General features: G+C 36.1%; 1 protein-coding gene across 3 annotated transcripts; it reads left to right on the top strand.

Moving 5' to 3' along the window:
* The first annotated feature begins 1,502 nt into the window (after positions 1–1,502).
* rffl (ring finger and FYVE-like domain containing E3 ubiquitin protein ligase) lies at positions 1,503–26,904 on the top strand. 3 transcript variants are annotated; one of them, XM_053507659.1, is made up of 6 exons: positions 1,567–1,704; positions 2,267–2,338; positions 11,736–11,935; positions 15,054–15,449; positions 21,394–21,604; positions 24,441–26,904. In XM_053507659.1, the coding sequence occupies exons 3-6, from the start codon at positions 11,750–11,752 to the stop codon at positions 24,620–24,622; spliced, it is 975 nt and encodes a 324-aa protein (XP_053363634.1). In that variant the 5' UTR covers positions 1,567–1,704; positions 2,267–2,338; positions 11,736–11,749; the 3' UTR covers positions 24,623–26,904. The 3 variants fall into 3 exon arrangements, with proteins under 3 accessions (XP_053363633.1, XP_053363634.1, XP_053363635.1); XM_053507658.1 differs by lacking the exon at positions 2,267–2,338 and having other exon boundaries at positions 1,503–1,704; XM_053507660.1 differs by lacking the exons at positions 1,567–1,704; positions 2,267–2,338 and adding an exon at positions 10,852–10,869.

Here is a 26,904-nt window from a genome sequence, read left to right as displayed (position 1 = left end):
CCTGATTTATGCTTGTGGTTTACTTGTGGTTTATCTCCCAACATCACTTCATTTTCAAAGAAAAGAAAACTTAGGTCATAAGGGCATAAATGTCAACTGGCTCATAAACAGAAACTAAGCAGTGATGTCAGAAGCTTTGTCTTCAGTAAACTTGATGTTTGGTTTGACTTTGACATTTTTGCATTTTTAGAGCAGATTTCTTAAGCTCTTAAAAGGAAGTTAATAATTGTTATGAATATTATGAATGACTTAGTTACTTAATATACTTACTTAATATACTGGTATAGTGATATTGCTTCTTATTGTCTAATGTTTCTATTTTTACTACTGCATTTTGGATCATGGTTACTGTGAATAAGCTGAGAAGCTGCTTCCATAACTGAATTTGACTTCCAGGTAAAGACATGAATGTGTACAATAATGTCCAACCTGTCCAGGTACCTGTGATCATAACAAAGGTTGAGCTGGCAAAACCTGGTAAGGGTTGGCAATAAAATGTTTCTAATTTAATTAAAAAACCTTTAAGGGAAAGTTGTATATAGAAAACAACAAACAGGCAAGACAAGGAAAATTACAGACATGAACTAACCATTTGAATACATATTTAATATTAAGTATTAAATAAAATAAATAAAGGCGGCATGGTGGTGTAGTGGTTACCGCTGTCGCCTTGCACCTCCAGGGTGTGGGTTCGATTCCGGGCCAGACTCGATTCTCGTCTCTGTGTGCATGCTTGGTGGGTTTCCTCCGGGTACTCTGGTTTCCCCCACAGTCCAAAGATATGCACGTTAGGCTAATTGGCGTTCCCAAATTGCCCATAGTGTGTAAGTGTGTGTGTGTGCTTTGTGATGGATGGGCATCTGTCCATGGTGTACCCTGAATCGTGTCCTAAGACTCCTGGAATAGGCTTTAGGACCCCACGACACTGAACACAGGATAAAGCGGTAAAAAAGATGAGTGAGTGAAATCAATAAGTACAGTATTTATTTAATACATGGAAACATAATTGTTGATATGGTAAATATAGGAGTTTGGTTAACTCCAAACTGCCGGTACGTCATAACAGTTGGAGGTAAAGTTGTAACAGACCATTTATCACTGGACATTTGTCTTCAGAACAAAGGAGATTGCAATGTCTGTGCTCTCTGTCAACAGGTCAAGCATTGACATCTATTAAGACAGAAGAAATAAAGAGAGACAGGAGGCTGTAATATGAAGTGATGATAAAACATTTTGCATGGATATTTAAAAAAAAAGAATAAACATACAAATATAGTGATTATATATAAATATACAACACAATAAAGATTGGACTAAACTTTTTAATTCAACCTGCATGACCAGGTAAGCCTGATTTAATAGCTAGTAGATGCTCTGACCGGGCTGGTCGTGTACACTGTTTAAGTGTGGAAAGCCCAGGACGTGCCCTCTGGCTCCGGCGTGCGCGCTCCCGACCTTGTGACGTTGCCAAAGGTCACGCGCACGTATTACAAAACCGCCAACAAAAGCGAGCGAGCCGTTGAAGTGCGAAGTGGAAGTGAACGAGTTTTACTATGAACTCATTCGCTTCAGTTCGTTTAATCGGACTGTTGAAGAAACTTGCTTTTGTGTACGCTGACAGACTCCTCTCGCGTTTGGCATTTGGAGGACTAGAGGAAACTTTTGCATTCTCGACAAGGTGGAGGTCCGAGTTACGTTTTTCAGGTGAGGAAGTTACCTCGAATGAGTTTGAAGCCGACTTGCTTAACCTGCTGATTCATGAGGAGAGGCGTTAGACCCCAGTGTGAGCTGAATGCTTCGTCAACTTTTAGCTTAAGTTCAGTCCATGTCATGGTTAAGGAGTTCCAGGTTATATTTTAGTCAGCCCAAATGAAAATGTCCTGATTTTAACTTCCTATAACAGCGCCTTGTAAAAGTGCTGTCGTGTCGCTCAGTCAGTCAGTCAGTCAGTCCCAGCCCTCTCACTTTATTTATTTGTTATGATCTTAGTCTCTCAGCTGTGCTCATTGCCAGTGTATTGGCAGTGAGTCTTCCAGAAAGATACAAACTAAACGCATCATTTCCTGCTATTCAATTTCTGTGCTCACATGAGCTGCTCTGTTGGTTTATGAGTGTGTCAGAGATCAAGTTTCCTCATTGGATAAGTGTGTGTGTGTGTGTGTGTCATGGGATTGTGTGATTCCTGCAAGTTGCTGTAGTAATGATAAAATTCCCCAGACTCTCACATGCTGCTGCTGCTGCTGCTGCTGCTGTTTCCTCTCTGTAGATCTGTCTGTGATATGAGCTGCACTTCTCTCAATCTGACACACTGCACAAACATCACTGGATCATAGTCAAGGTAACACCACTTCAACAATCTTCAACTCATTGATTTATTTCAGTTTGAGGGTTGAAAATGCTAATTGTATTTCTGCAGAACACACATCTGACAAATTTTAACACATCAACTATTTTTTTTTATGCACTTGTTAAAATTGTTGGAGTATAAAAAAGAGATTTAAACAGAGTACAAAGTAAAATTGATTTAGTTGCACATCACAACTCTTTTGCATAAAGATTTATGTATCGACACACTGACTCTGAAATCTATTTTTATTTCTATACGCTTGCATTTAAGGTGGTAAAATGTTGTCAGTAGGCGTGTCAGTGGTTAGCACTGTCGTCTTACACCTTCAGGGTCCAGGTTTGATTCCCAGCTCTGGTCTGTGTGCGTGGTGTTTGCATGTTCTCCCCGTGTGTGGTGGGTGCTCGGGTTTTCTCTCACAGTCCAAAGACATGCAAATTAGGTTATTTGGCGTCCTCAAATTCCCCGTAGTTTGTGAATGTGTGTTTGTGTGTGCGCACTATGATGTATTGGCACCCTGTCTCTAAATTATTCACACATTGACAGGCAGCTCAGTCAAAAGCCTTGCTAAGTTTTAGAATTGTGAATAAAGAATAGGAGTATTTTATGAAATAATAATACTTAAAGAATCACAATAAAAAATACAATCAAATCGCCAGCTAGAAAAGACTTTTTATATCCAAACTGTTGCATGTAGTTTTTGTTTTTTTTCCAATATGTAAGTGATACAGTAATACCCATAGATATTTGTGGTTTTCATGCATGCTTAGGCTAAAAAAGATGTACGTTCTGATTCCTGTGGTTATGTTAATGCAAACCACATATTCCTTTCTCAAAATTAGACAAGAATAATTTACAAATATGTTTGACAGAAAAATTGTACAAAACTGTGTTTTCCATTAACATTTATTAACTGACTCAACAGCTGCCCTGAAACTAGTTGTTCTTTATATTGTGGTACACAAGAGATGAACCGGGTTTCTTTGCCATGGTTGTGTCAGTTGTTCCATGAAATAGCAAATCTAAAGTGATACTGAAAATTTAATGTGCAGAAGTTTAATTTGTGCTTTGTGCAACCAGCAAATTTTACTGTCCATGTTCTGACTAAGAGGAGAGGCAGGTACAGTAAATTCTTTACTCCAGGTATGTGGACAGACAGATACTTGGCTAATCATGTGACCTAATGAAGCAATTAGTGTTTTTCCTTAGGATTTGCACTATTTTACTAAATTTTATGTGCCGTGTTCCACCTACCTCTCAGCTCTTCACTATCATATGACTGGTACCAACTGAGGGCAAAGGCCCAAGCATACTTCCTCTGTCTTTTGTAACTGCTGCTCATACTGCATCACTGGCCATTGTGACGTACTGCAAGGAAAGCTCTTTCTGCTTATTCTGTATACATTAGCCTATAAATGGCTTGTGTTTGACACATAAACCTGTGGCATCATCAAGATTCAGACTTGATCTCCTTGCAATAGCGCAAATGTGGTCTGTTCTGTTCCAAGAGTTTTAAGGATTACATGGTCTTGGAGCATCAGATATTGCAAATTAACTGCCAAACCTTCTATAGTTACCACGATCACCAGTGAGCGACTAGAAACGAAAGTTCTTGTATGTACAAGTCATGTGCAAACTCACCAGTTTCACTCCTGTGGGTGAGCAATGTAGGTCAACCCTTTTGCCATCCTCCAATCATGAATGCGCCTTTTAAACTATATTATACAGCAGTTAGTTACAACCAAGGCATTCCTCTTATGAGCAGCCTGATTGGCTAAAAGGCATTCTGCGAGTTGTGACAATGGATAGTAATTCCATTGGGAAGTTTAACCATATTCAACCCTCCACATCAAAGGTGTTTTAATAACTTTTTAGTACACTGTTGGTTGCCATCATGGCTGAAAGTAGAGCTGTACGATCTACAGTACTGAAGAGAGAGCAGCTGCCTGTTGAAAACTACATTCAAAAGCAGTCGGAGAAGAACTCTCAGCAAGATAACAATCATCTGATTACATAAGGTCTGTAAAATCTATAAAAACACTTCAATTGCTTATAAGATGAATCACATGTGGACAATCAATTTTGTTTTATTCATGGCTACAAAGCTATCTAGCTCCTAAAACAAGGCTGAATTCTAAATCGTGTGTGTGAAAGACGATGGATTATACACCATAGCGTTTTCGTTTAAGGCCACTTGAGATATAACCCTGAACATGGAAGTGAAATCTGTCGCCAGCTCTGGCAGTTGTGGAAGGAGCAAAATAAATTTTAAATAAAAAAACTAATCATAATCTGTTGTTGATAAAATGTGTTTGTGGAACAGATGTACAACAGCAATATAACACACAAGGTCATGCTGTACTGCTGATTATAGCATGGCTGTGAGGCCGTCGGGACTTGGGTTGCACCCTTAAACCTGCAGTCGCGTCACAGCCATGCTATATCTAGCAGTACAGCTCTTCCTCTCAAATGATATTGTTTAACTGTCAGAACATTTAAAGGCCCACTTTCCAGTACAACTGCTACAATCCATCCAGCCATAATCCTGATTATTCACTACTCCCTCTGAACACACCACCCTTAACAGTGAAATCTCTGACAAGTCTCCTATGATAGGATCAAAAGTAACATCCGTTTGGAAGGCACTTGCAATTATTGTAGCTAACCAAATCTAGTGTTTGATTCTTGGAACTTATTGAACAGATCATAGATATCTTACATAGAGTAGATTGGATGCACCTACCAAATATCCGGCAGATGCTGACACCTTTTATTAAATAGTTTTAAAGCTCTAGTGCACAATAACCATGGACTGGAGGATCAGCTGAGACTGACCCCAAACAGCGATGCAAATAATTTTTAAATAAATTGAATTGCATTTAAAATATTTAAGTATCTCAGAGATTTGTAGCATTAAGAGATTCCGTAAAATGGAATAACATTTTATTTTATTAATCAAATCCTGCCTTCGGTGCGTAAAATGTGGGACTTTTTTTTTTTTTTTTTTTTTTTTCTAGTTTGTAAATAATAATGACTGTGCCACTGTATAAATCATTTAAGGATAGTTAAACAATATCTTGATCTTTATAACTAGCACTAAATGGACCAAAATCATGTTAAGCTGTAAAGGACTGCATGCTTGGAAAGCATTTATCTATTCATCTATCTATAAGAAAAATGAATGGATCTTTCTAACATCCAGTGACCATCCAGTAGCATTACTGTATGTGTTTGAGAGAGAAAGAAGCAGAGAGGGGGTGCACACACACATATATATGTGTATATATATATATATATATATATGTATATATATATGTGTGTGTGTGTTATTTATCTTTTTATTTTTTATATATATATATTTTTTTTATATATATACTGTAAGTTGTGTGTGTATAATATATATATATATATATATATATATCACACACACACTCTCTCTCTGCCCTACACAGAAACACTACTCTATCGTGATTCTTTTTAAAGGTAATGTGCAGGTTCGTTTGTTTGTTTTACTTTACAGCAGTAATTCCGTTAGTATGCGCTTACTTGAGTGTCATTAGCGATGTTTCTTGCTGTACACATAAACGGAAACACTTATCTATCGGGATTTTATTTTTTTCAATTTACGGTAAAATGCAAAAATGTAAAATGTCAAATTTGTTTTATTTTTACTTCATGTTGTTTTCATTATTTTTGTGTATTTTATTTTTTTTTGGTCTGTGGAACGAATAATTTGAGTTTCTATCATTTCTTATGGGAAAAAAAATATACATATATTTTACGCACACAGTGGAATCTTGGATTACGAACATAATCCAAAACACTTATATGGCCCTGGGAACAAACGATTTCCTGAGTCTGTCGGTAGAGCATCTCTGTAAAAGAAGTCTGCCACTGAACATGCTTTTCTACTTGTCAAAAGTTTCATACAGAGAATGACTGGTGTTGGACATGATGGACAACATTTTGGTTATAGTCCTTTTTTGCCAGCACCAGCGAGTCTACCACAGATTCTCCCAACCACCTTGTGCATGATGTCTGCATTCTTGTCTGCAAATCTGAAATGTGAAAAATTTTAATAGTATAACTGACTAGTGACAATTATATGCTTATGTCATTTTTACTAATGTACAAAAGTATGGTAGGTCACTAATAATTTAAGCTTATGTTTTTATAGTCCATTTTACATTTACCTTTAGCCATTTAAAAGACGCTCTTATCCAGAGTGACTTGCATGCAAAGATGATCGATGCAAACCTGAAACATGCAAACCTGTGAAGGTGCAAAACAAAGCATGCACCACATCTTGATGTGTTTATGACCTAAAGGACATAAGACAAATCTTGAAGTGGTTTAGGTGGTGCATTATTCAGCCAAAAGTGTTTGTAGGCACCTGTTTCTCACAGAGATTGGAAATGCACAGTTTTACGGAATCTTTCTAAGCTATGGTAATGTATTAGCACTTCACTTGCCCGAAATTGAGCAGTCTAAACCCGATGCAGCATGTCAAAGCTCCTGGGCATAGTAGGAGGTCTTTACAGACATGCTTTTCTGAGGTTTACAGGTTACAGAGTTTTAAACTCGCCTCACTAAACACCTTTAGGATTACTCAAAATGTTAACTGCACCCAAGGTCTCTGCAGTCACCCCTTATTGCTCGAGTAGCATTGACGGCAGGAAATTCAAGTATTGCACCTACAGGAACACAGAGAAAAATTGTACTGATCTAGTGAATTTTGTCTCAGAGACTCAGATGTACAGTTTGAGGACAGGTTTAATAAAAGGATGTTCACTTTTAAGGATTTTTCATGAGTATTTGCTTATGTTTGTAGTTTTTGCAATATATGACTGTAAATTTATATTTGTGAACAAATATTGTATTGCCACATGGATTTTTACTTGATGTAAAACATACGGATTAACCATAAATCATTTTATAATTGTCAATATATTTATTTCATTTCTACAATCTTTCATTTCTATAATTTCATTTTTAAATAAAAGTTGTATGTCAAACAGTCAACTGCTAATGTATAATATAAGTGATTTATTTATAGGAGGAATGTAACATGACACTTAAATTAATGTCAGTAGACAGCAATAAAACACATCAGAACAGTTCACGGTAAAGTGGTAGTGGCAACCCTGCCTAGCCATTGATTATTTTTCTGCAGTAGCAGACCCTGTCAAGTTTTATTTCTATGGCATACTAAAAATCTAGACATGTCAAAAACTCGAGTATGTGCTGTAATTTCTACAGACACTAGCTGCATGTCTTTTTAGCATTTACTATGAGCAGTCAGTAGTGTCCTATATCCTGTTTCTCTGCAAGCTGTCTTGTCAGAGCAGTGTTATTGTTCGTTTGGCGCCTGTGCTTTGGAGTTGTTTAGAAGCACTGACAGTGGTACGTCATTTGGAGAGCAGGGCCCAAGGGAGTGCCCCTGCTGCCTTGTTGAACTTTGCATGGACTGCTTCCTGACAACACCTAATATGAATGAGAGAGGCAAATATTATCTGGAAATATATTCAAGATAATTTTTCTTCTACTACACATGAGAATGCAGCTGAGTAATTTGATTCATGAATAGCAAAACATACTGGTAATATACATTTGAAACCAAATATTTACATACACTTCAGAAAAAACACCTTTGTTTTTCTTTAATGTCAAACATTAAATAAAAGTAAACTTTTTCTGTTTTAGATCAATGAATATTAACATTTTTTGCATTTGTTAAATGTCAGAGGAAGAATTTTTGCATTTGTAAAAAAGCGAGGGAGAATTTTATGGAATTTTTTTTTTGTAATTCCTTTCATTAGTTTTTTTTTTTTTCTAAAGTGTATGTAAATATCTGGTTTCAACTGTGTGTGAGATATATGCATGCATACACACTTTTATTATTATTTTTTTATTTATTTCCATGAAATTGTTGTTTAAGCAATATATTTCTGTTGGAACACAACTCATCTATATACAAATTCAAATTTTATTTGTCACATACACAGTACAATATGCAGTGAAATGCTTAGACAACTGCTTGTGACCTAATAATATAAATAGGAAATAAATATGAAAATTAAAATAAAGGGTAAGTTTAACTAGAGAAGAATAAAATAAAAATATACAAATAAAAGTTAAAAATAAAATATCTGTACACAAAATACCCAATATAGAAAATATATGAAAAAATGTAAAACAATAAGAGCAGCCGAATAAATGGTAATAAAAGAATGGTTATGTCCATGGTTGTGCAATCCACATTACACATATTACTCTGTACATATACAGTATGTATAGAGTAGGATTGTAGTATACTGTACACACAACATGCAATAAGTAAATATGTAGTTTATTTAAAATGTATGAAACAACATTTTTAGTTTTCTTTTTAAAAAGTTTAGCTATCAATACATTTAATAAATATTTTGATCTTTTGTTGTGAGCAACAACTCGCCTTACTTAGAATAAGACAGTTGTTTTGAGCAGAATGGCACAAATATTTTTTTAGCAGGCCCAGGTCGACCAGCTCATTTTACCCTTCCCTTTAGATTGAACTGTAATTCTGTTATGGGTAGAAAGGGGTCTTTCAAAATTTCTAGCTGTTTGTTGGTCAGTTGGTCATGCCAAATACTGTAGCAGTTCTAAAAATGGCAACGAACTGTGATGCATACATAAAACTTAATCATAAATCTATGGGTGACTCTTTATTCCTTGCATGCCTGTGTAGAGGCATGATACTAATTTCTGTAATAGGAGAATATTAGCATGGCCCATTGAAGGTTATGCATGCTACTCTGTTCGAAAAGATGTGGGTTTTTTGGGTTTTTTTTTCCTTCTCTAAAATCGTATTGCAAATAAATTTGACTCATGCTAGGCAAGCTTATTACTTCCTGTCTGGGCAAACAGACAAGCAGGTATACTTGGAAACATTGACGTTGCTTAAATCAATAGTACAGCACCATCATCTCGAGTATTATCTACCAAGTTCTAAATGCTGTGTTGTAAAGGCTAATTTTCAACAAAGCCAACTACATAAATTTCCTGAATGAACACGCTGTTGGAAAATGCCATCATGCTTTATGATGATGCGTTCATATACAGTAACTTGCTAGTTGTTTAACAGAGAAATGTTTATCAAGAATGATTTTATTAGTCTTCATGGGTGATACTGGGTGTAGATTTTATTTGTTTATTTTTTCATTTTATTCCAGGTGAATTTCTTGCATAATATTATAATATGTTCCTTCACAAGTCTTGCACAACCCTCCATCTTTACTCCCATTGTGGTTGTCCTGTTTTAGAAACTATTACCCCAGGGCAATGCGAATGTCTCTGTGTAGCCATGGAAGCAGTTGTGTCTTTGTGTTTGACTTGGGTTACAAGTGTAGACTATTAATAGAGGACAGCAGAGTGCGGGTAGTCTTGCTGTGCCATTGCTTCACTGTTATTGGATACCTTCGTTTGTTCTAGTAGTCTCTTTCGTGGATTTGCTTTACACACAACACAACATGCTGGCAAGAAAAAGTATAATGATACAACAAAGTCATTATAGTTTATAGATAAATCATTGCTATTTACAGATTGTTGTTTGTACATGTTAGATGTTATTGAGTCAGTAGCTAAAATGCAGGACAATTTCTGTTTAATTATCAGTTTCTCATTCAGCTCGAGAGCGCACTGCTTGACCACCAGGTCTTGTATGTTTTTGTTCAAATACTATATTGGGTATAGACAGGTGTCTATGAAGAGTTAATAGATTTCTGAAAACATCAAAACTCTAACTGGGATAACACAGTGTTCAATGACTAATAGTATCAAGGTCTATGTTGATTTTGGCAGCATTAATGTAAATATTATAAAATGGATATTTTTTTTTTGTTTGACTGCGGTGTTCTCAAAAGCCTTGTAAACTACTTGCTATACACACCCATGTGTCAGTAATAACCTGAATTCCAGACTAAAGTTTAAACTTTACATTTAAACCATTGCATTAATTCCTTGTTAACAATACACAATTTTCAAACTTGCAGAGATGCGTTTCTGTTAACGTCACACCACTTTTAATCACACAAATGATCTGTTGTGTTGTGGAAGTCGTGGTGTGTAAACTACATGAACGATCATAACAAGGCTTGCAAACAACATGGTTTTTCACCTAAAGAGATAGGGGATGAAGCCAGCTGGGATCTATCTAACAAAAACAACTGTGAGAGAGAGAATTTTTTTTTGTAATGTTTTTAATAAAAACAAGTAAAATGTGAAGGACGGATTAGTTGAGGAGACGCACACCGTGAGGATTGTCTGTTCTGTAAATAGAAGCTGTCATTTTTTTTTTTTTTTTTTTCTGTTCTTAAACATTTAAACCCAATGTTCCAAATCTAGTACTAAAATTAATAGTAAAACTACATACACAGGTCAATGATGGAACTAGATTCTGTGCTGCTGTGCCATGAACAACATAAAACACAAAGGAAATAAGGCATAGAAGCCTATAAAGAAGAAAAAAAAAGACTAATTCCCATAAGGTAATGCATGTACCTTAATGTAAAATCCTTGTCGTGCGTGTTTCCCAACAGATTTTGCATGTTATATTGGTAAATATCTAAAGCTCTTTATAAAACTATTAAAGTAAAAGAATCACCTATATTCTTTCATGCTGTAGATTACATCACATTCATCTCTGAAGCTAAAACAAAAGATGCTATTTGAGATCACATTGCATATTATTCCCAAACATGAACGAATAAACAAGGAATGTTCTTTTACATTAGAATCAGGGTGAGACATTACTGGACTGGATCTTTGTAGACAATCGCAATAAGTATTCTAAAGTTTATTCTGATCCCACATTTAACCTGGCTGTAGTCTATGATTGGTAGTGTTCAAAGCATTCAGTTGCAGAATGTTGGACCAATGCAGAAAAGATGTTTCGATACAGCCAAGCTTGGGTGGTTTCTTTTGTGTGTTTTCAAAATGAGTGTCACCCTAGTAGGAGCCGTGTGGTGAGGCTCTCGTATCTCAGCCTGCACAAACTCTCTGAATAAATGATAGGAGTCCTACTTCAGCAACCAGGCACCAAACCACCTGCTGGTGTTCTGACCTAGTAAACTCTCTCATCGGTGCTTAGATTCTTGTGTTCTCGCTAAGGTGTCCAGTTTAGTCCCTAAAACAGCCATTTCCACTTAAAGCCATTGTGTCTTGTGAAGATTTAATGCCCTAGCTCACAAGTTGGTGAAAATCTAGTAAAAATCAAGATCAATGTAAGCAATGCAGTACAAGTAACCAAAGTGCCTTTCTTTTTCCAAATTGTGAAAAGTGCTTATTTGAATGAAATGACAACAAACTTGTTTAAAAAAAACTATTTTGCACATTTTTATTTTTGTTTCCGTAGGACGGGTGTGGAGCATGTGGGCCAGTTGTTGTAACTGGCTCTGTCTGGACTCGCCCACTGCGGAGGAGACCAGCAGTCATAGAACTAGCTCACGCCATCAGGCATATACCAACTCAGGCTACAACAGCTACCCGTCTCCCACGGCTCCAGAGCACATGTGTAAGGCTTGTGGAGGCCATTTTAGTGCTCTTGAAAGAAAGGTAATCAACATCATTCAGGCTGTTAATGTGTAAGTGCCATGGTATTTTCTAATTTATGCTGATTAAGTATTTATAGTTAATTTTATTTATTTCTTCTATTTATTGTTGGAGATGTGGGGGGAAAAATTATTAATGTATCACCATACTAACTCCAAAATATATTTTTTTAATGATTTATAACATTTATAATGGACATGCACAGATCGATCAGTCATGAGTGATCACATAAACGATTTGGTGCAGAGTGATGCAACAGAAACACATTTTTATGTCATTACATTAGTAAGTTGCACGTTCCTCTGTTGGGCCTTTTTCTCCAAACAAAATAGTCTTGAAACCCACTCTTACACCAGTCTTAAAACGCAGCAAACACTAAATATTCTCAAAAGTTGTGTGTCAGCAGCTGCACATGCCCATGTTACAAGTTGTGCTCACAACTCTTCAAACCACGCTTAAGACTTTGAGACATAGCAGGTGGTAAAATAAAATTGTTTCTTTATCATTTTATGGGTGGTACTGTCTAAATTATTCCCACGCTGGCATCCTGTGTGTTAGGAGTGAATTTTTTTGTTTAGGAAATAATAATTATGGGAGATGACCACAATTGATGTCCAATTAGGATAACCATAGTTTAGAGATGTTCCACTCAGTTAAATTTTAGCTTTTAGTTTTTTTAAGTTTAAGTATTATTTTAAGTTAAATGTAAAAGTCTTGTATTTGAAGTTAGTTTGTATTGTTTAAATGCTGTGCTTAGTTTTTGTGTAAAAACTAACGTTATAAGGATTGGGCTCCATTTAGTTTCTCGTGTTTAATTCAGTTGTGAAGCTAAATCTAAGGTATAAAATTTTATGACCACTGTTCTTTTAAAAAGATTCAAGGTCTTAAAATTGTAACAAAATCTGTAAAAAAAAAAAAAATAAATAAATATTAAATTTGGACATTTATAAAATTGTCATATTTACAGAATCGCAGTATTAATTGAATTGCCATTATGGTGGGTATCATGATGATTTCGTATCGGGTGGTGACCAGTGATTCCTGTCCCTAGTTATTGTTGTAGTGCAAATATAGGTAAAGTCATTGGACCAGACACGGGTATGTGTGTTTTGTTGTTCTTTTTTCCTCAATATACTAGCTTAACCTAGTGTGCAGTAGGTAAGTCATTATAATGCATCACATCTTTTTGTTGGGCACTTAAAACAACTATTATTGGATAGAATTATTTACCAGACTGTCTTTAGATGTGTTAATAAAATGATTAAAAAAAAATATGTATAACTAAATATTTATGCTTTTCATTATATTTCTTCTACCTCGTGATATTATTAACCTGGTATGAATGACTTATTGTTAAGTATTGTGTTGTGAAATCCTCTTCACTGAACACACATTGTGGACTTAACTGTGTTTTTGGGCATAGGAGAGAATGTTCTTTTGGTTGTGACCTTGGGCCGGTAGCCCAGGCTAGATGTTTTGAGAAAAAACTGTTTGGTATTTAGTTAAGTTGAGGACTTGACTTTGAACGGATAACACCTGTGTGCTTTTATAACACTATTGTTTGTCCTCAAATTTGCGCCTGCTTATATATACACTATATTCATGTTTACTATGTTCATTTACCCATCCAAATTATTGAATTCACGTTTTCCAATCACTTTGATGGTTACAGCTGTATAAAATCAAGCACCTAGGCATGCTCCTACAAACATTTGTGAAAAAAGAATGTGTGTCTCTCAGGAGTTCTTGGTGAATTCCAGCATGGTATCGTAATAGTGGTAAAATCACAGAGCAGGGTCAGTGGATGCTGAGAGGCATTGTGCACAGAGGTCGGCAAATTTTTGCTGAGTCAATAGCTATGGACATCCAAACTTTGTGGCCTTTAGATTAGCTTAGCTCGAGAACGGTGCGTAGAGAGCTTCATGGAATGGGTTTCCATGGCTGAGCAGCTGCATCCGAGCCTTACATCACAAAGTGCAATGCAAAGCATCAGATGCAATGTTATAAAGCACATCGCCGCTGGACTCAGCAGTGTTCTCTGGAGTGATGAAGTTTGTTGGAGGTGTAGATTATGATGTGGGTTTGTTTTACAGGAGTTGGGCTCATAATGAACTTTTAATGCTTCAGCATACCAAGACATATTGGACAATTTTATGCTCCCAACTTTGTTGGAACAGTTTGGGCATGGCCCACCTCATGTGCCAACATGACTCCACAAATCAAGATCCATAAAGACATGGATGAGCAAGTTTGGTGTGAAAAAACTTGACTGGCCTGCACAGAGTCCTGATCTCAACCCGACTGAACACATTTGGGATGAATTAGAGCGGAGACTGTGAGCCAGGCCTTCTCATTCAGCAACAGTGTCTGACCTCACAAATGAGCTTATGAAAGAACGGTCAGAAATTCCATAAACGCACTTCTAAACCTTGTGGAAAGCCTTCACAGAAGAGTTGAAGCTATTATGCTTCATACTTGCCATACAAAGGGTGGGCCAACATTATATTAAATCCAGTTGATTAAGAATAGGATGTTACTCAAGTTAATATGCATGTGAAGGCAGGCGAGCGAATACTTTACATAATATCTGTGTGTTTGTTCCCCATTATGTTCTTAAGCATAGTTTACTTAGAACATATATACTGTGAAGAAATGATGAGATGATGATCTGTATCTAGTGTTGTGGTTTTCAACCTATCACCTATTATACCACAGCCTGTACACTTTTTCTCAGGGGAAACATTGCAGTAAAGATGAGTGACTCGTGCAATCAACAGCTGTGAGATTACCAATTAAATAATTTTGGGGTCTTTAAAAATAACATGCAACTTTAAAGTGCCACATACTATGTGCCAACACTTGATGTATAAAGAAATTATAAAGAAATTTATTATGATCAGATTAGTTTAATTTGCACTGATTATGTGAGATAAGGCTAAAGAGAAGAGTGGGTTTGTGTGGTCTATCATCAATAACCAGCCCCCACTGTCTAGTGGTTGCTAAATCAGTCATAAATTATGCATTATGATTATGTAATCATTCATATGAACAAATTATATTGCACAATATTTCACATCATTCATAGCTAACCATCAATTTTTATTTATTTTTTTCTTTACAGCATGTATGCGTCGACTGCAAAAAGAATTATTGTAGTCGCTGCTCCGCACAGTTAGAGGCTCACCCACGGCTGTGCCACACGTGTCGGCGTTTCCATGGTACCATGTTTGAGCGTGCTGAGCTGATGAAGCTAAAAGTAAAGGACTTGAGGGACTACCTTCATTTGCATGAAGTCCCTACGCAAATGTGCAGAGAGAAAGAGGAACTTGTGGAGCTAGTCCTTGGTCAACATACTCCTACCTCTGATGCATCGACTCCAAGTGGGACGCATGCACACACCCCTCCTTCTGAACAAGAAGTAATCTCTGAACCAACCACAGTGACTGAGCAACCATCTACAGGGAGCGATGTTATGACTGATCTGACTACCCAGTCACAGACTCCAGAGGATGAACAGGTAAGAAGGAAAAAAGAGGTCCTTGGTGCAGATTTCCATTTGTAGGTTTAAAAGGTTTTTTTTTTTAAATGAAAAAATTTGAAAGGCTAGTATTCAGTGGCGGCCGGTCAATACCTCGACCTGCCGCCACTGAAATCTAGCATTGCTGGGGCTTTAAAGTTAGGCAGCGCCACAGAAAAGAATGCTACTTTAACATGTAATTATTTAACATAATTAATTATTTTAATAATGAAATGGCCATTTAGTCACAATATTCCACTATATTTCTTAATATAATTTATTTACAATAAAAAAAATCTAAACTGTATTACGTTTATTTGTGTTCGTGTACGCGGGGTGCCGGACAAACAAGTGTTTATGTAGGCACACAAATTTTTGAAAAGCATGTGAATTGAGGCTGAGCTCTAATTGGATTTTTTAAATTTATTTATTTATTTTTATCATCCTTGGTGCTCAGTACGGTACGCCCTGAGCCCTCCCACTTTTGTTTTTAGCGAATCAATATTGTTTTTAAATATTTGGGCTCATGTGATTGGACCATTCTCAATCAGTGTTATTAACAGTCAGCAGATTGTTAGTTAATGTATTGAATAGTGATTGACGTGGATGAAAATGAGAGAAAATTCTGTGTAGTTTGTTGTTAGAAATTATGACATATTTAAACAAGCACATTCCTGTGCTGTTCTATAAAATTAATCAAGTTTTTTTTACATTAGTGTCACTTTGCTTCCTTTGACCTTCAGCAGTTCCTATGTTTGATTTATGTGTACAAGTGTTTGGTTTACATTGTATTGTATAGGGGTGCTCCGATCAGGATTTTTGGTGCAGATCACTAGAAGCTGTATTGTCTGATACCAATCACAGATTACAAGGTCACTTTGAAGCCTTAGCATTATTTATTAAACTATATTTAACAATAAATATAAAAATGTATTTAATAAATAAATAAATAACTAAATATATAATATTACGAGAAGAGGAATATCACTAATTGACAACTGTATTTACTAGCAAGCAACATGTCAACTTAAAACATAGCAGTGCTTAGTGAGTAATTGGAACAGCTTACAGCTTGAAATACAAAAACAAATACAACTTTCCTGTAGATTATATAAAAATAAATAAAATAACAGAGAACCCAAACAGTCTTAAACTTTAGACTAAAAACTGCAACAAAAGAGGCTATAGTAAAAATTTTGTTTCAAATTTTTCAAGTCAGCTCCCTTAATTTTTCTATTTCACCTTAAGCACCACAGGTATTAAGGTGCATCCGTAAAAATTATTTACCCTGGCATAGTGTAGCGTGAATCCAAGTAGGACATGAGTCATCGGAAACCTTCGTCTTCAACAGTACACAGCGGCTGATGATCGCGCATATGAATTTTATTATTTTGTTTGATATTTCATTATGCTTCTTACTGTCCTTGCAGTAGGGTCGCTGTCTTTTGAAACGTCTCTGTTACTGACAGCTGAGTGAGTGGCGCCTAAGCTGCTGAACTCTTCCGCTCTTTCTTCAAAGAGTTAGCCAACTTTGAAAACTGCTCAGATTCCTTTACGTGACTAACCTTCAAGTGTCTAATGAGGTTTGTGGTGTTAAAATGCTTTGGGTGCTTTCTGCCTCGTAGAATTTGCTTGTTACACAGATTGTTGCAGATTGCTAATGTATTGTCTTTTTCACACACCAGATATTGTTGCCAGACCGGTGAAGCCATTTCAGCAGCACACAAAAAAATTCTCTCGCGGGATTTGCGTTATCTGATTGTCTTTTTTAGATCAGCCATTATCAGCCCTAGTATTGTATGGATTGGTATAAAAAAGTATCCTTCAAACGTAAAAAAGGTGGTGATTGATTGTTATTAGAATTTTTTCCCCACCTACACTCTGTATTTGATTTATTTTTATCTAATTGGCAGCACTGTTACAGCCAGCAGTGACCAACTGACAGAAAATTGAGTAAAAGTTTGAGTACAAAAACTTTGTATTGGATGAAAAGTGAGAATTTAAATGGTGTGACTCAGAAACTCATTGAGAGATTGTAGTGTCCTGGATTCGGCTGCACATGAACTTCCTTTACATTAGCCTGTCTTCTGAGTTAGTGGCTATTTATCCTTTAAAATGTACGTAATTTTACCGCCATCAAAGAGTTTTAAAACACAAACAATACCCTAGCTGACACACCCTATACTACTCTGTTCCTTGAATTAAATAGACAAACGGCTATTGTGTACAAAAATAGTAACCACACAGTAGTTATAGCATTTACAGTATCACTTAAAAGAAATAGTTTGGTTTTTCTGTCCGTTTTAAATCAAAGTTGAGGTGCATATTAGTACATTGCAGTAAGTCTTGGTTGTTATAAATATTTTTTACTTCGTGAAGTTTTGTCATTTAAAACACATTTACAATGTAAGTAATCTGAGCCAAATTTCACAACACTTATTCCATGCAAACATGCATCCCAAAGTTCAGCTAAGACTCATATGAAGCATCTGTCCCACTAAGCTAAATCGAGTTTGTATCTTTAAAGTTACAGGATAATACAAGTTTAACTATTTTCTAGTTTCTATTAGCCATATGCCTAACTTTGCACTGTATAATCTTTTAGTTAAGTTAAGTGAAAAATCTCTGGGAGAAAAAGTTAAAACTTAATATTATGGTAATAATGTAAGCAAATAAATCTTAAAGTAAACAGTAGTGTGCTTGCATGCTACAGACATGCTTATTTTATGGCGTGAAGCTACGGTGTAAGACACACTGTAGTAACTATAGAGACAAACAGGTAGAGCTTCACGCCATAAAATAAGCATGTCTGTAGCATGCAAGCACACTACTGTTTATTACAGTATATATTTTTGGACATTATACATTACTAGTTAACTTTTATTCTTAACGTATTTCTTTTATTCATATTTATTTTCTTATGTATAAGCTTTCATTTTTTTTAAGGTCACTGGCAGTCGTGTAAGCATTTCACTGCATATCATACTGTGTATGACTGTGTATGTGACACTTAGAATTTGAATTTAATAATAAGCATGGTCCACTAGCTATTGTTGTGGCCTTCTATGTGGGCAATCCACATTCACAACGTAGTCTGTATCGACAGACAAAGGTTCTCTAAGGTATTTGAGATGCAAAAAAAAAATTTATTAAACCACAGCAACATCTGGCTGCTGCTAAGCAATCACAACAAGCATTTTCATGCAGAAATGCATCTCTAGGTAACTTTTGTAAACCTGGAAACTAGCATCAGGTAGCTAATACCTGCGATAATTTGAGGTAGCTAGCTCATGTTACCTAGATGTTTTACATCTGCAGCTCCAAACAAAATACCTCTAATTATATGTGCTAGTTAAGACTATAGCTTGTAGACAACTGCCTATGTAAAGCGCTTTTATGTTTGTTAGCCACAACAGCCACAGAGGGCACTGTAGGTTCGTTCCTCTTTTGTCTAGAGAAACTTTGTATTGTTACTGCCTGAGAACTAAATAAATCCTGTTTAAATCATTAAACAATAAATAATTAAAACAGTTTAAATAGCATTTAAATTACTTTTAAATGTGCAAGTGTCCAATTTCTTTTTATTCATTCATCATCTAATGGCACAATTAATTTATTAATTTGTTAATTATGGGTTCTACAGTATATTCCACCCACCTTAATCTTGAATCTGGGATCATAAATGCAATTAATTATTAATTTTATTTCACAAAATTTTCTCCTAAAAATATATTTTTTGTCATTGATCTACAGTAGCAGTTACATCACAAGCCAGCATGATAATATCTTGGTATTTGTGCAAATTCCTTTGTGTGCGGAATATCTTAATCTATGATGCCATTTATGGAAGCAAGTCATGCCTCTCACCATTGATGTACCGTTACAAAAGAAAATACATTCGTCAACATATTAATACCAATTACAACACTCATGTACAATTTGGGGTAGAGAGCAGTATAATAATTAGTCTATTTGTTTACAAAAAGGAAAGAAATGCAGCTGTAGTTTCCATAGAGGTTTCCGGCGGCTGATTATAGCTGTGACTTTTGACCTTTAGACTGAGTCAGTGGCAGAAAGGCCAGTTGATGTTGAGGAGACAAAACTTCAGAGTGCACAGGAAAGCCAGGTAGCCTCACATCAGTGTTTTATGTCTCTCGTGCTGCTACACGGCTAGGAGTGTGAAACGAAGAAGAGCAGCGATGCTTTGGTGCAACAAAAAAAAAGTCACAGTTTAATCTGTAATTTATCTTTAAATTACTTGCTCCTCATTTCTGCTTGAAGATGTGAATTTGGAATCAAATTGGAGGATGAAATTGAGACATTTCAAATGTCCTCTCCTTCCTTGAGTTCCTAGCTAAGAGACTTGAACCATGCTCTGCCTTCTTTCATACAATGTATTTACTAAGCCTAATCTTTCCATTTCTGGCCTCAGACCTGATATAAAAAAAATATTTAAGCAAGGATCTTATTGTTTAGATTACATCTGAGTGGCATATCAGAATTGGGTCATAATCAGATAATTTATAGCTGTTGTGCTATAATTAACTATATAAATATAGTTATTATGTATAACTGAAGTGTGTTTTTGTGGAAACTGACAACTTCAGTCTTTATTCATAGAAAACTAAATAATTTAGATTCTGTTCAGTATTAGACCACATTTAGTCAAAGCTTTCCAAGACTCACAGAAAAGTCAGAAGCTGGTAATTACAATAATTATGTTGTGTTAAGTGTCGTACTATTAAATCCAACGTTAAAGGTATCCTCAATGATGGTCATTGCCAAGCTTGCGTAAAAATCCCAGTTAGATGTAAACATTATGACTTGTACTTTTTAAATTAACAAATATCAACTTTCACCATTTGTTGTTTAATCAGGGTAAGTGGCATTAGCAGTTATCTCTGTGGCTTTTGGGGGAATTTCCTTTTTTGCTTGAGAAACCTGCCTAAACATGAGTGTCTGTTTGCATACATTTAGTGTACAACTACATGCTTGATACTAAATGCTACTGCTGAACATCATGTGATCACTGAATTTCCTTCTCTTCATGGTTAAGGTTAGTTGAAGGTCTGCATCTTAAGATTTATTCCCTGACACATATGGTTTGCTTTGGTATGGATTTGGTTTTGTTTACATTTCCAAAAACTTACTAGCAACACTTGTCCAGCAAATATCTAAAGGTCATTGTTAGGACACATGGCACAGAATAGCCGTTTAGCCATTTCCTGCTTGAAACCAGCCCTTATTTATTTTTAAATAAAGAACATGTGCGCCCTGGTATTCATGACATCACACTGCTGGACTTTCTGGATTTTCTTCTTTTGTTTTCTGTGTTACTTGCATTGAATTAAGTGGTTACAACGTGGTTGCATGGGTGTGTGGGCCTTCTCATCTCCTAGCAGTCACGGCAGGCACGACAAAACGGTGATTTTCAAATTATTAACTTTGAGCATGCATGTAATAAAGTGTAATAAAGTGCTCTTTATGTACTAAGAATGTACTAATGGAAAAATATGTAATGATAAATATGTAATTTCCCAGATAGATGATAAATCTTTAAACCATTTACAGCATGAGTTTAGACAATCTGAGGCAGGGACTGCTTTTTACTGTTGCGTCTATTTTATTCAGCAAAACCAGAGAAATGTGTAAGATTTATTTACATAAGCAATAAGTTGTTCTATGGGAGAGACAGACATGTCATTAATCTCACTAATCTTGTGCAACTTTTAAAAATCATGTTGTGGTTTTGTGTTTAAGTTAAAGTAAGTAGTTAACTAAATTATAATAGTCATAACATTTTATCCCAAAATAAAATTGTTTAAATACGTTTCCTCTTCTAAGAGAAATTGTTTGTATTTTTTCCGTAAACAACCCACACTTATTTTTATTTTTTTTTAAAACATTTCATGCCTTTCCTCCTCTGCTTCTTTTTCACTCTTAGTCATCAGACTCGGATGAGGCGTTGCCCTCAGGTCGCCGGGCATCTCTTTCAGACATTACCTCGGTGGATGATATCGAGGCTCTGAGTGTGCGTCAGCTAAAAGAAATCTTGGCCAGGAACTTCGTCAATTACAAGGGCTGTTGTGAAAAATGGGAACTGATGGAGCGTGTGACACGCCTCTATCACGACCAGAAGGATCTGCAGAACCTAGGTGAGACTTGTGCTTGTATTATAGTGCTTGTATTATAGATTCTTCTCAGAGATATAGAGATATAGGTTATAGAGTCCATATTTGCTGTAGGTAAAAGGAGATGAATTATATGTGGGCTGGCGACACAAAACACACTTTATACATGTAAAAAATGTACAAAAAATATTAAGACTGTAGCTATCGAATATTTTAGTAATCGAGTTAGGGGTAGGCGATATAACCAAAATCTTCTATCACGGTAGAAGCAATTTTCTACCTCGATAACGATATATATCACAATATAGCAATTCGTATCTGAAAATGCGTAAATAAAAATTTAAACACAAAGAAACTGTTGTACATAATGTAATTTTATATTAACTGTGAATTGCAGAGGTTTGCCGCATTTTTTTTACTTTGGCCATATTCATTTGTATGCTTAGATTTCAGATGATAGAAAAGGTTTGACGTGTTTCCACCACTTTTTAAAACGGTGCACTTGCGTACCTTGCAAATCACCTTCATCTCATTCGTATCACTTTTCTTATACCCAAACCAATTCCACAACACTGACGATGCACCTTTTTTCTTTACAATCTCCTCGTTGGTGGTGTTTCACATGTAAGCAAACTCACTGCTGCAAACACATCATAAGTGGGACGAAACCGTGGCACCTGATTGAACCAAATATCTGCGCGGCTCAGTGGACAGCACAGCGCGACTGTCTGGATAGCGCAGAGATGATCTGGTTTATTTGCGCAGCCCGGTGGATCGCGCAGAGCGGACCAACTTGGAGCAGCGCTGCTCGAATCACAAACCTGCATCACCCCTGACATTTTAAATAAAAACAATTTATTTAAAATGTCAGGACTGTTTAATGTTGTTTCCGCCTTGCCATGCCTGGTTTGTACGTGCACATCCCAGCGGGGTAAAATGTATTTTGATGGTCTATTTCTATCAGTGTCGCGCAGGTTTGTGATTCGAGCAGCGCTGCTCAAGTTGGTCCGTACTGCGCGATTTACCGAGTCTGGTTATTTGGTTTGCCCACGCCGGCTCAATCGGGTGCCACGGTTTCGTCCCACCTTAGATGTGTTTGGCTTCCCATAGAAGTGAATGTGTATTGCGTGGTTACGTAACGTGCAACGTCACCTGATCTCAACCGCGATTAAGACAATAGACCAAAATCTATCGGTTGACAAATTTCTACCGGTTAACCGTGTATACCGGTATATCGCCCACCCCTAAATCGAGTTGGAATTGGATAAAATTTATTTTTGCTTAATTAAACAGCAATGTAAAATATATCAAAGAAACAAAGATTAATTGGTTTTCTTTTTAGAAAAATCTATTTTTATTTTTTAAATGCATACAGCAATTTACCAAAAAAAAATAAGGCACACTGTTATGGGCTAAAATGCCTCTCTGCGCATAACACACACATTAAAATAAATAATTATACAAAAACACTACGTTTTGCAACTTATCTTTCAGAACTAAAAGTTGCTCGGGCATAACATAAGCCTTTACTGACGATTTCTGTCGTTTTCCTTCCATTTTGCAGCCCGCAACAGAACGCTCCATCAAATCAATACACAGCTGACTGTTTGCGTCTCCTTCCGCTTTTTTGGGTGACGTAAGCGCTTCTTTTTCACCGATGTTTAACGGCGGCTTGCATCCGGAAGCACACTGTGTCCCGCCAAACAAATAATAATTGCACAAAAACATGACTCAAGCTTTTAAACTTTATTAAAGGAAGCTTCGAGACAGAAGATTTTTTTCTCGATCATTTTTTGTAATCGAATTACTCGAGGAATAGTTTCAGCCTTAAAAAATATGCATCACTCACTCAAGTGTTGTTAACTGCATGAACAGCATTATACAGTGACTAATAAGATACTTAATCTTAACAAATTCAGATTTAGGTTTAAATTTATATCTCTAAATTTGTTTGTCTAAGTATTCAAACTTTAAAAAATTCCATATTTCTGAAGTGGTCTTTAAAACTTTTGGTAGGAAATCAGTCCTCAGCCATGTGTTACATGTTTATCTTTCTGTGTCGTCTTAAAAAATGTGTGCAGTGTTTTGTGAGCAGCACACACTCTAGGAAATGTTTATCAAGTTAAGATGGATGTGTGTTCCTTCATATTGGTTTAAACTTTTAAAAAGCATTCAGTTACATTTATTTACATATATAAAACCTATCCACCGTATAAACACGTACAGTGTCGATTAAAAACATTTTACTTCAAGTTCACTGAATTAATCCAAAGAACCACCCAGCAATTGTTAAAGCTAGACTGCATTCACTTGGAACAAAACACGCACACAACCGAACATCCTGTACCGAAAGGTGCGAATGTGAATATGCCTACTGTTCCACCCTTAAGATTATTGTCTCTTTCAAAGCAAATAGTGGTCATAGTTAAAATTGGTAGTTTAAAGCACTAATGTCAGTCTAAGTGTAATCTTTTGGTTAGTGTTATCATGTTAGGAACTTTTACAGCAAAAAATTTTATCTAATAGGACCTTGAATACCCCTCCTTTTAAGTTTACCCGTAACTAAGGTTGCCCTCAATTGATTTCTAATTTCTGTTCAATTCCTTTTTTTTTTTTTTTTTTTTTTAATCATTATTTTTCTTTTTTTGGTGTGAAAATCAAACTTCTGAAGCATAAGCTATATCGTGGCCTAATTACAGTAAAAAAAAATGTTGTGTTAAAGTCTATACAAGCTGATAGAATTACTGATTGAAGATGTCAGCTCATCCATCCTTTACCGTAGAATATACCATGCATTTAGGCAGTCATTGTAAATATTTTCCAGTGTTAATTTTCCTGTATGCTCTCCCATGTTGCACAGATTCTACAGCAGCAGCCACCGTGGAAGAAAACCTGTGTAAGATCTGTATGGACTCGCCAATCGACTGTGTGCTTCTGGAATGTGGACACATGGTCACGTGCACAAAGTGTGGCAAGCGCATGAGCGAATGCCCCATCTGCAGACAGTATGTGGTCCGGGCTGTGCATGTTTTCCGATCATGAACATCAGGGTTTTTTGGTTACATGGATCAAAAACAATTTCTCATCTTTTTATCCTCTTTTATATAAATAGTTTCCCAGAGAAAGAAGTTCATTACTGTGCTGCTGCATTTGACTTACCAGCAGCCATTGAACTGGTTGAACGGTGAATAGAAGAAAAAAACAATACACTAGCAATACTTTATCTTGTGTTTAGCTCATTTTAGCATGGGGTTTGAAATGACTGCACTTCTTACAATGCTGGATCATTACTTAGAATTTTTGGATTTATAAGAATGATTTAGAATTGTAAATAGTTTTCTAACACATTCGTTACAAGTCCAGTTTAAACCAAAATGACCAAAGTCTTTCCATGCAAATTCACTAGTTATGTGGAATGCAGCATCAGCCAGATTATAAGCTCTGCTGACCGAAACCTGTTCTGTACACTGATGATAATGCTCGCTTACTCACTTACTCATCTTCTATACAGCTATATCCTGTCTTCAGGGTCGCAGGGACCTGGAGTCTATTCTAGGAGGCTTAGGTCACGAGGCGGGGCAAACTCACACATCCACTCACACACTACGGGCAATTTGGGAGGGGCAATTAGCCTAACCCTGGAGGTGCAAGGCGATTAAAGCTTAATTGCACAATTTCAGTATTGCGTACACGTCCAAGCAGAACACGAACTATACTCCCACATCCCATGATGATAACTGTAGTCTGCATAGGGCCAAATCTGTGTGACTAGTTTGACGAGCATGATGGACCATGGTGACAGTTTGACAGGCTTGAGAAATCACCAAATCCTTCAGAGCAGGTAACACGAAAATGTCAGTCAGTGAAAAGATGGACTGCGTCTGACAGGAAATATCTCAGGAAAACCTATCCTGACAGGATATTGGTGGTATTAAGGCTAGGGAAAACATAATAAGGTGTCAAGAATGAAACATGCTTAGATGTTGTAATAATTTTCACTTGGTTAACTGCATTAGCCTTGCTATTCTTAGGGACTAATAAGATACTTAAGACTTCATCTTATAAATTTAAACCTAAATCTGAATTTATCTCTGTGAAGCATGAACATTTCTGCTATTAATTGTTTTATATTGAATGCAGTCTGAGATGAAGTTGAGTCTGCAGGTCTATATTTCACAAGCAAAGAATGAATTTGCTATAAAACTAAAGTGAAAAGTGCCCGAATCTCTGTGAGAAATCTTTTCTTGTGAAATTAGACGTTGACAGAAGTCACTTTTACTGCATACATTCTCATTCCTTTATAAAATGAACAAAAACCACATGTAATAATACATTAAAAGGAGTGTTTCCATAATTATCAATGGAAGAAAAAATATCACTTTCAGGAGCAGTGATAACTACATTGTCTTAGGATGAATGATAAATAGTCTAAACTTACATTTTGCGAAAATGTGTGAGAGACATTTATGTGCAAAATAATGCTAACAAACATGCAGTGCATTAGTATTTTTTTTTCCCTGTCATCTAAACCTGTAAAGTAAATAACTAATATGTGCTGCTGTTATCACTGTTAAACCTGTGCAACAGAACATCCAGATAATAAAAGTCCATATTGTCTTTTATTGCTAATTCTAATAGAGTAATAGTGTGGCAGTGCAGTGCACTCTGTGGGCTTCAAGCTTGCAGTGTGAAGCAGTGATGCATCAGAATTTAAAGGTTGTTTCTTTGGGATGGGAGGCGTGGTTAGGGAGAAGCTAACCAGGCTTCACTGGAAACAGTTTTACATTTATAGCCTTTTGGCTTCAGGAACCGGTTTGAGGAAGTAGGTGAAATATTAGCAGTATTTCAGCCCTATGCACTGATGCAAGTCTAGATACTGTGCCAAAATAAGATTACTGTCTCTGTCTATGGCACTCTCTGGTTCTAAATGACTGCTAATACATCTCGGTGCCTTCAGATTTCTCAGATTAGTGGATTTTAAAAGTAATTTATGCTGAAGTAGTTTTGGGACAGTGTGTGCTAAAGCAGAAATGTGCCTTCACGCAGAGTGTAGAGATGCGGGTTTATGGAAACCAAATGGATTTATGATAAACTGTGTAACACCTGTAAAGCACAGCACCTTAATTCATGTCAAATATTGCATGATAACTGTTTTTATATTGTTAGGCTGTTACAAACTCTTCAGTTCTTTGCCTTTGGGACATTTTGTTTAATAATCACTTTTAACAATATTTTAATCCAGGGATCTTTTACAGTTCTCAGATGCTGTAGAATAGCCAGTGCTAATTGTAACTGATTAAATAAAAACCTATTTGTAAATTAAA

Source organism: Clarias gariepinus, chromosome 11, assembly GCF_024256425.1.
Source record: "Clarias gariepinus isolate MV-2021 ecotype Netherlands chromosome 11, CGAR_prim_01v2, whole genome shotgun sequence".
NCBI lineage: Eukaryota > Metazoa > Chordata > Actinopteri > Siluriformes > Clariidae > Clarias > Clarias gariepinus.
Note: the sequence above shows the minus strand (reverse complement) of the source record. Positions and strands in the feature narration are given on the sequence as shown.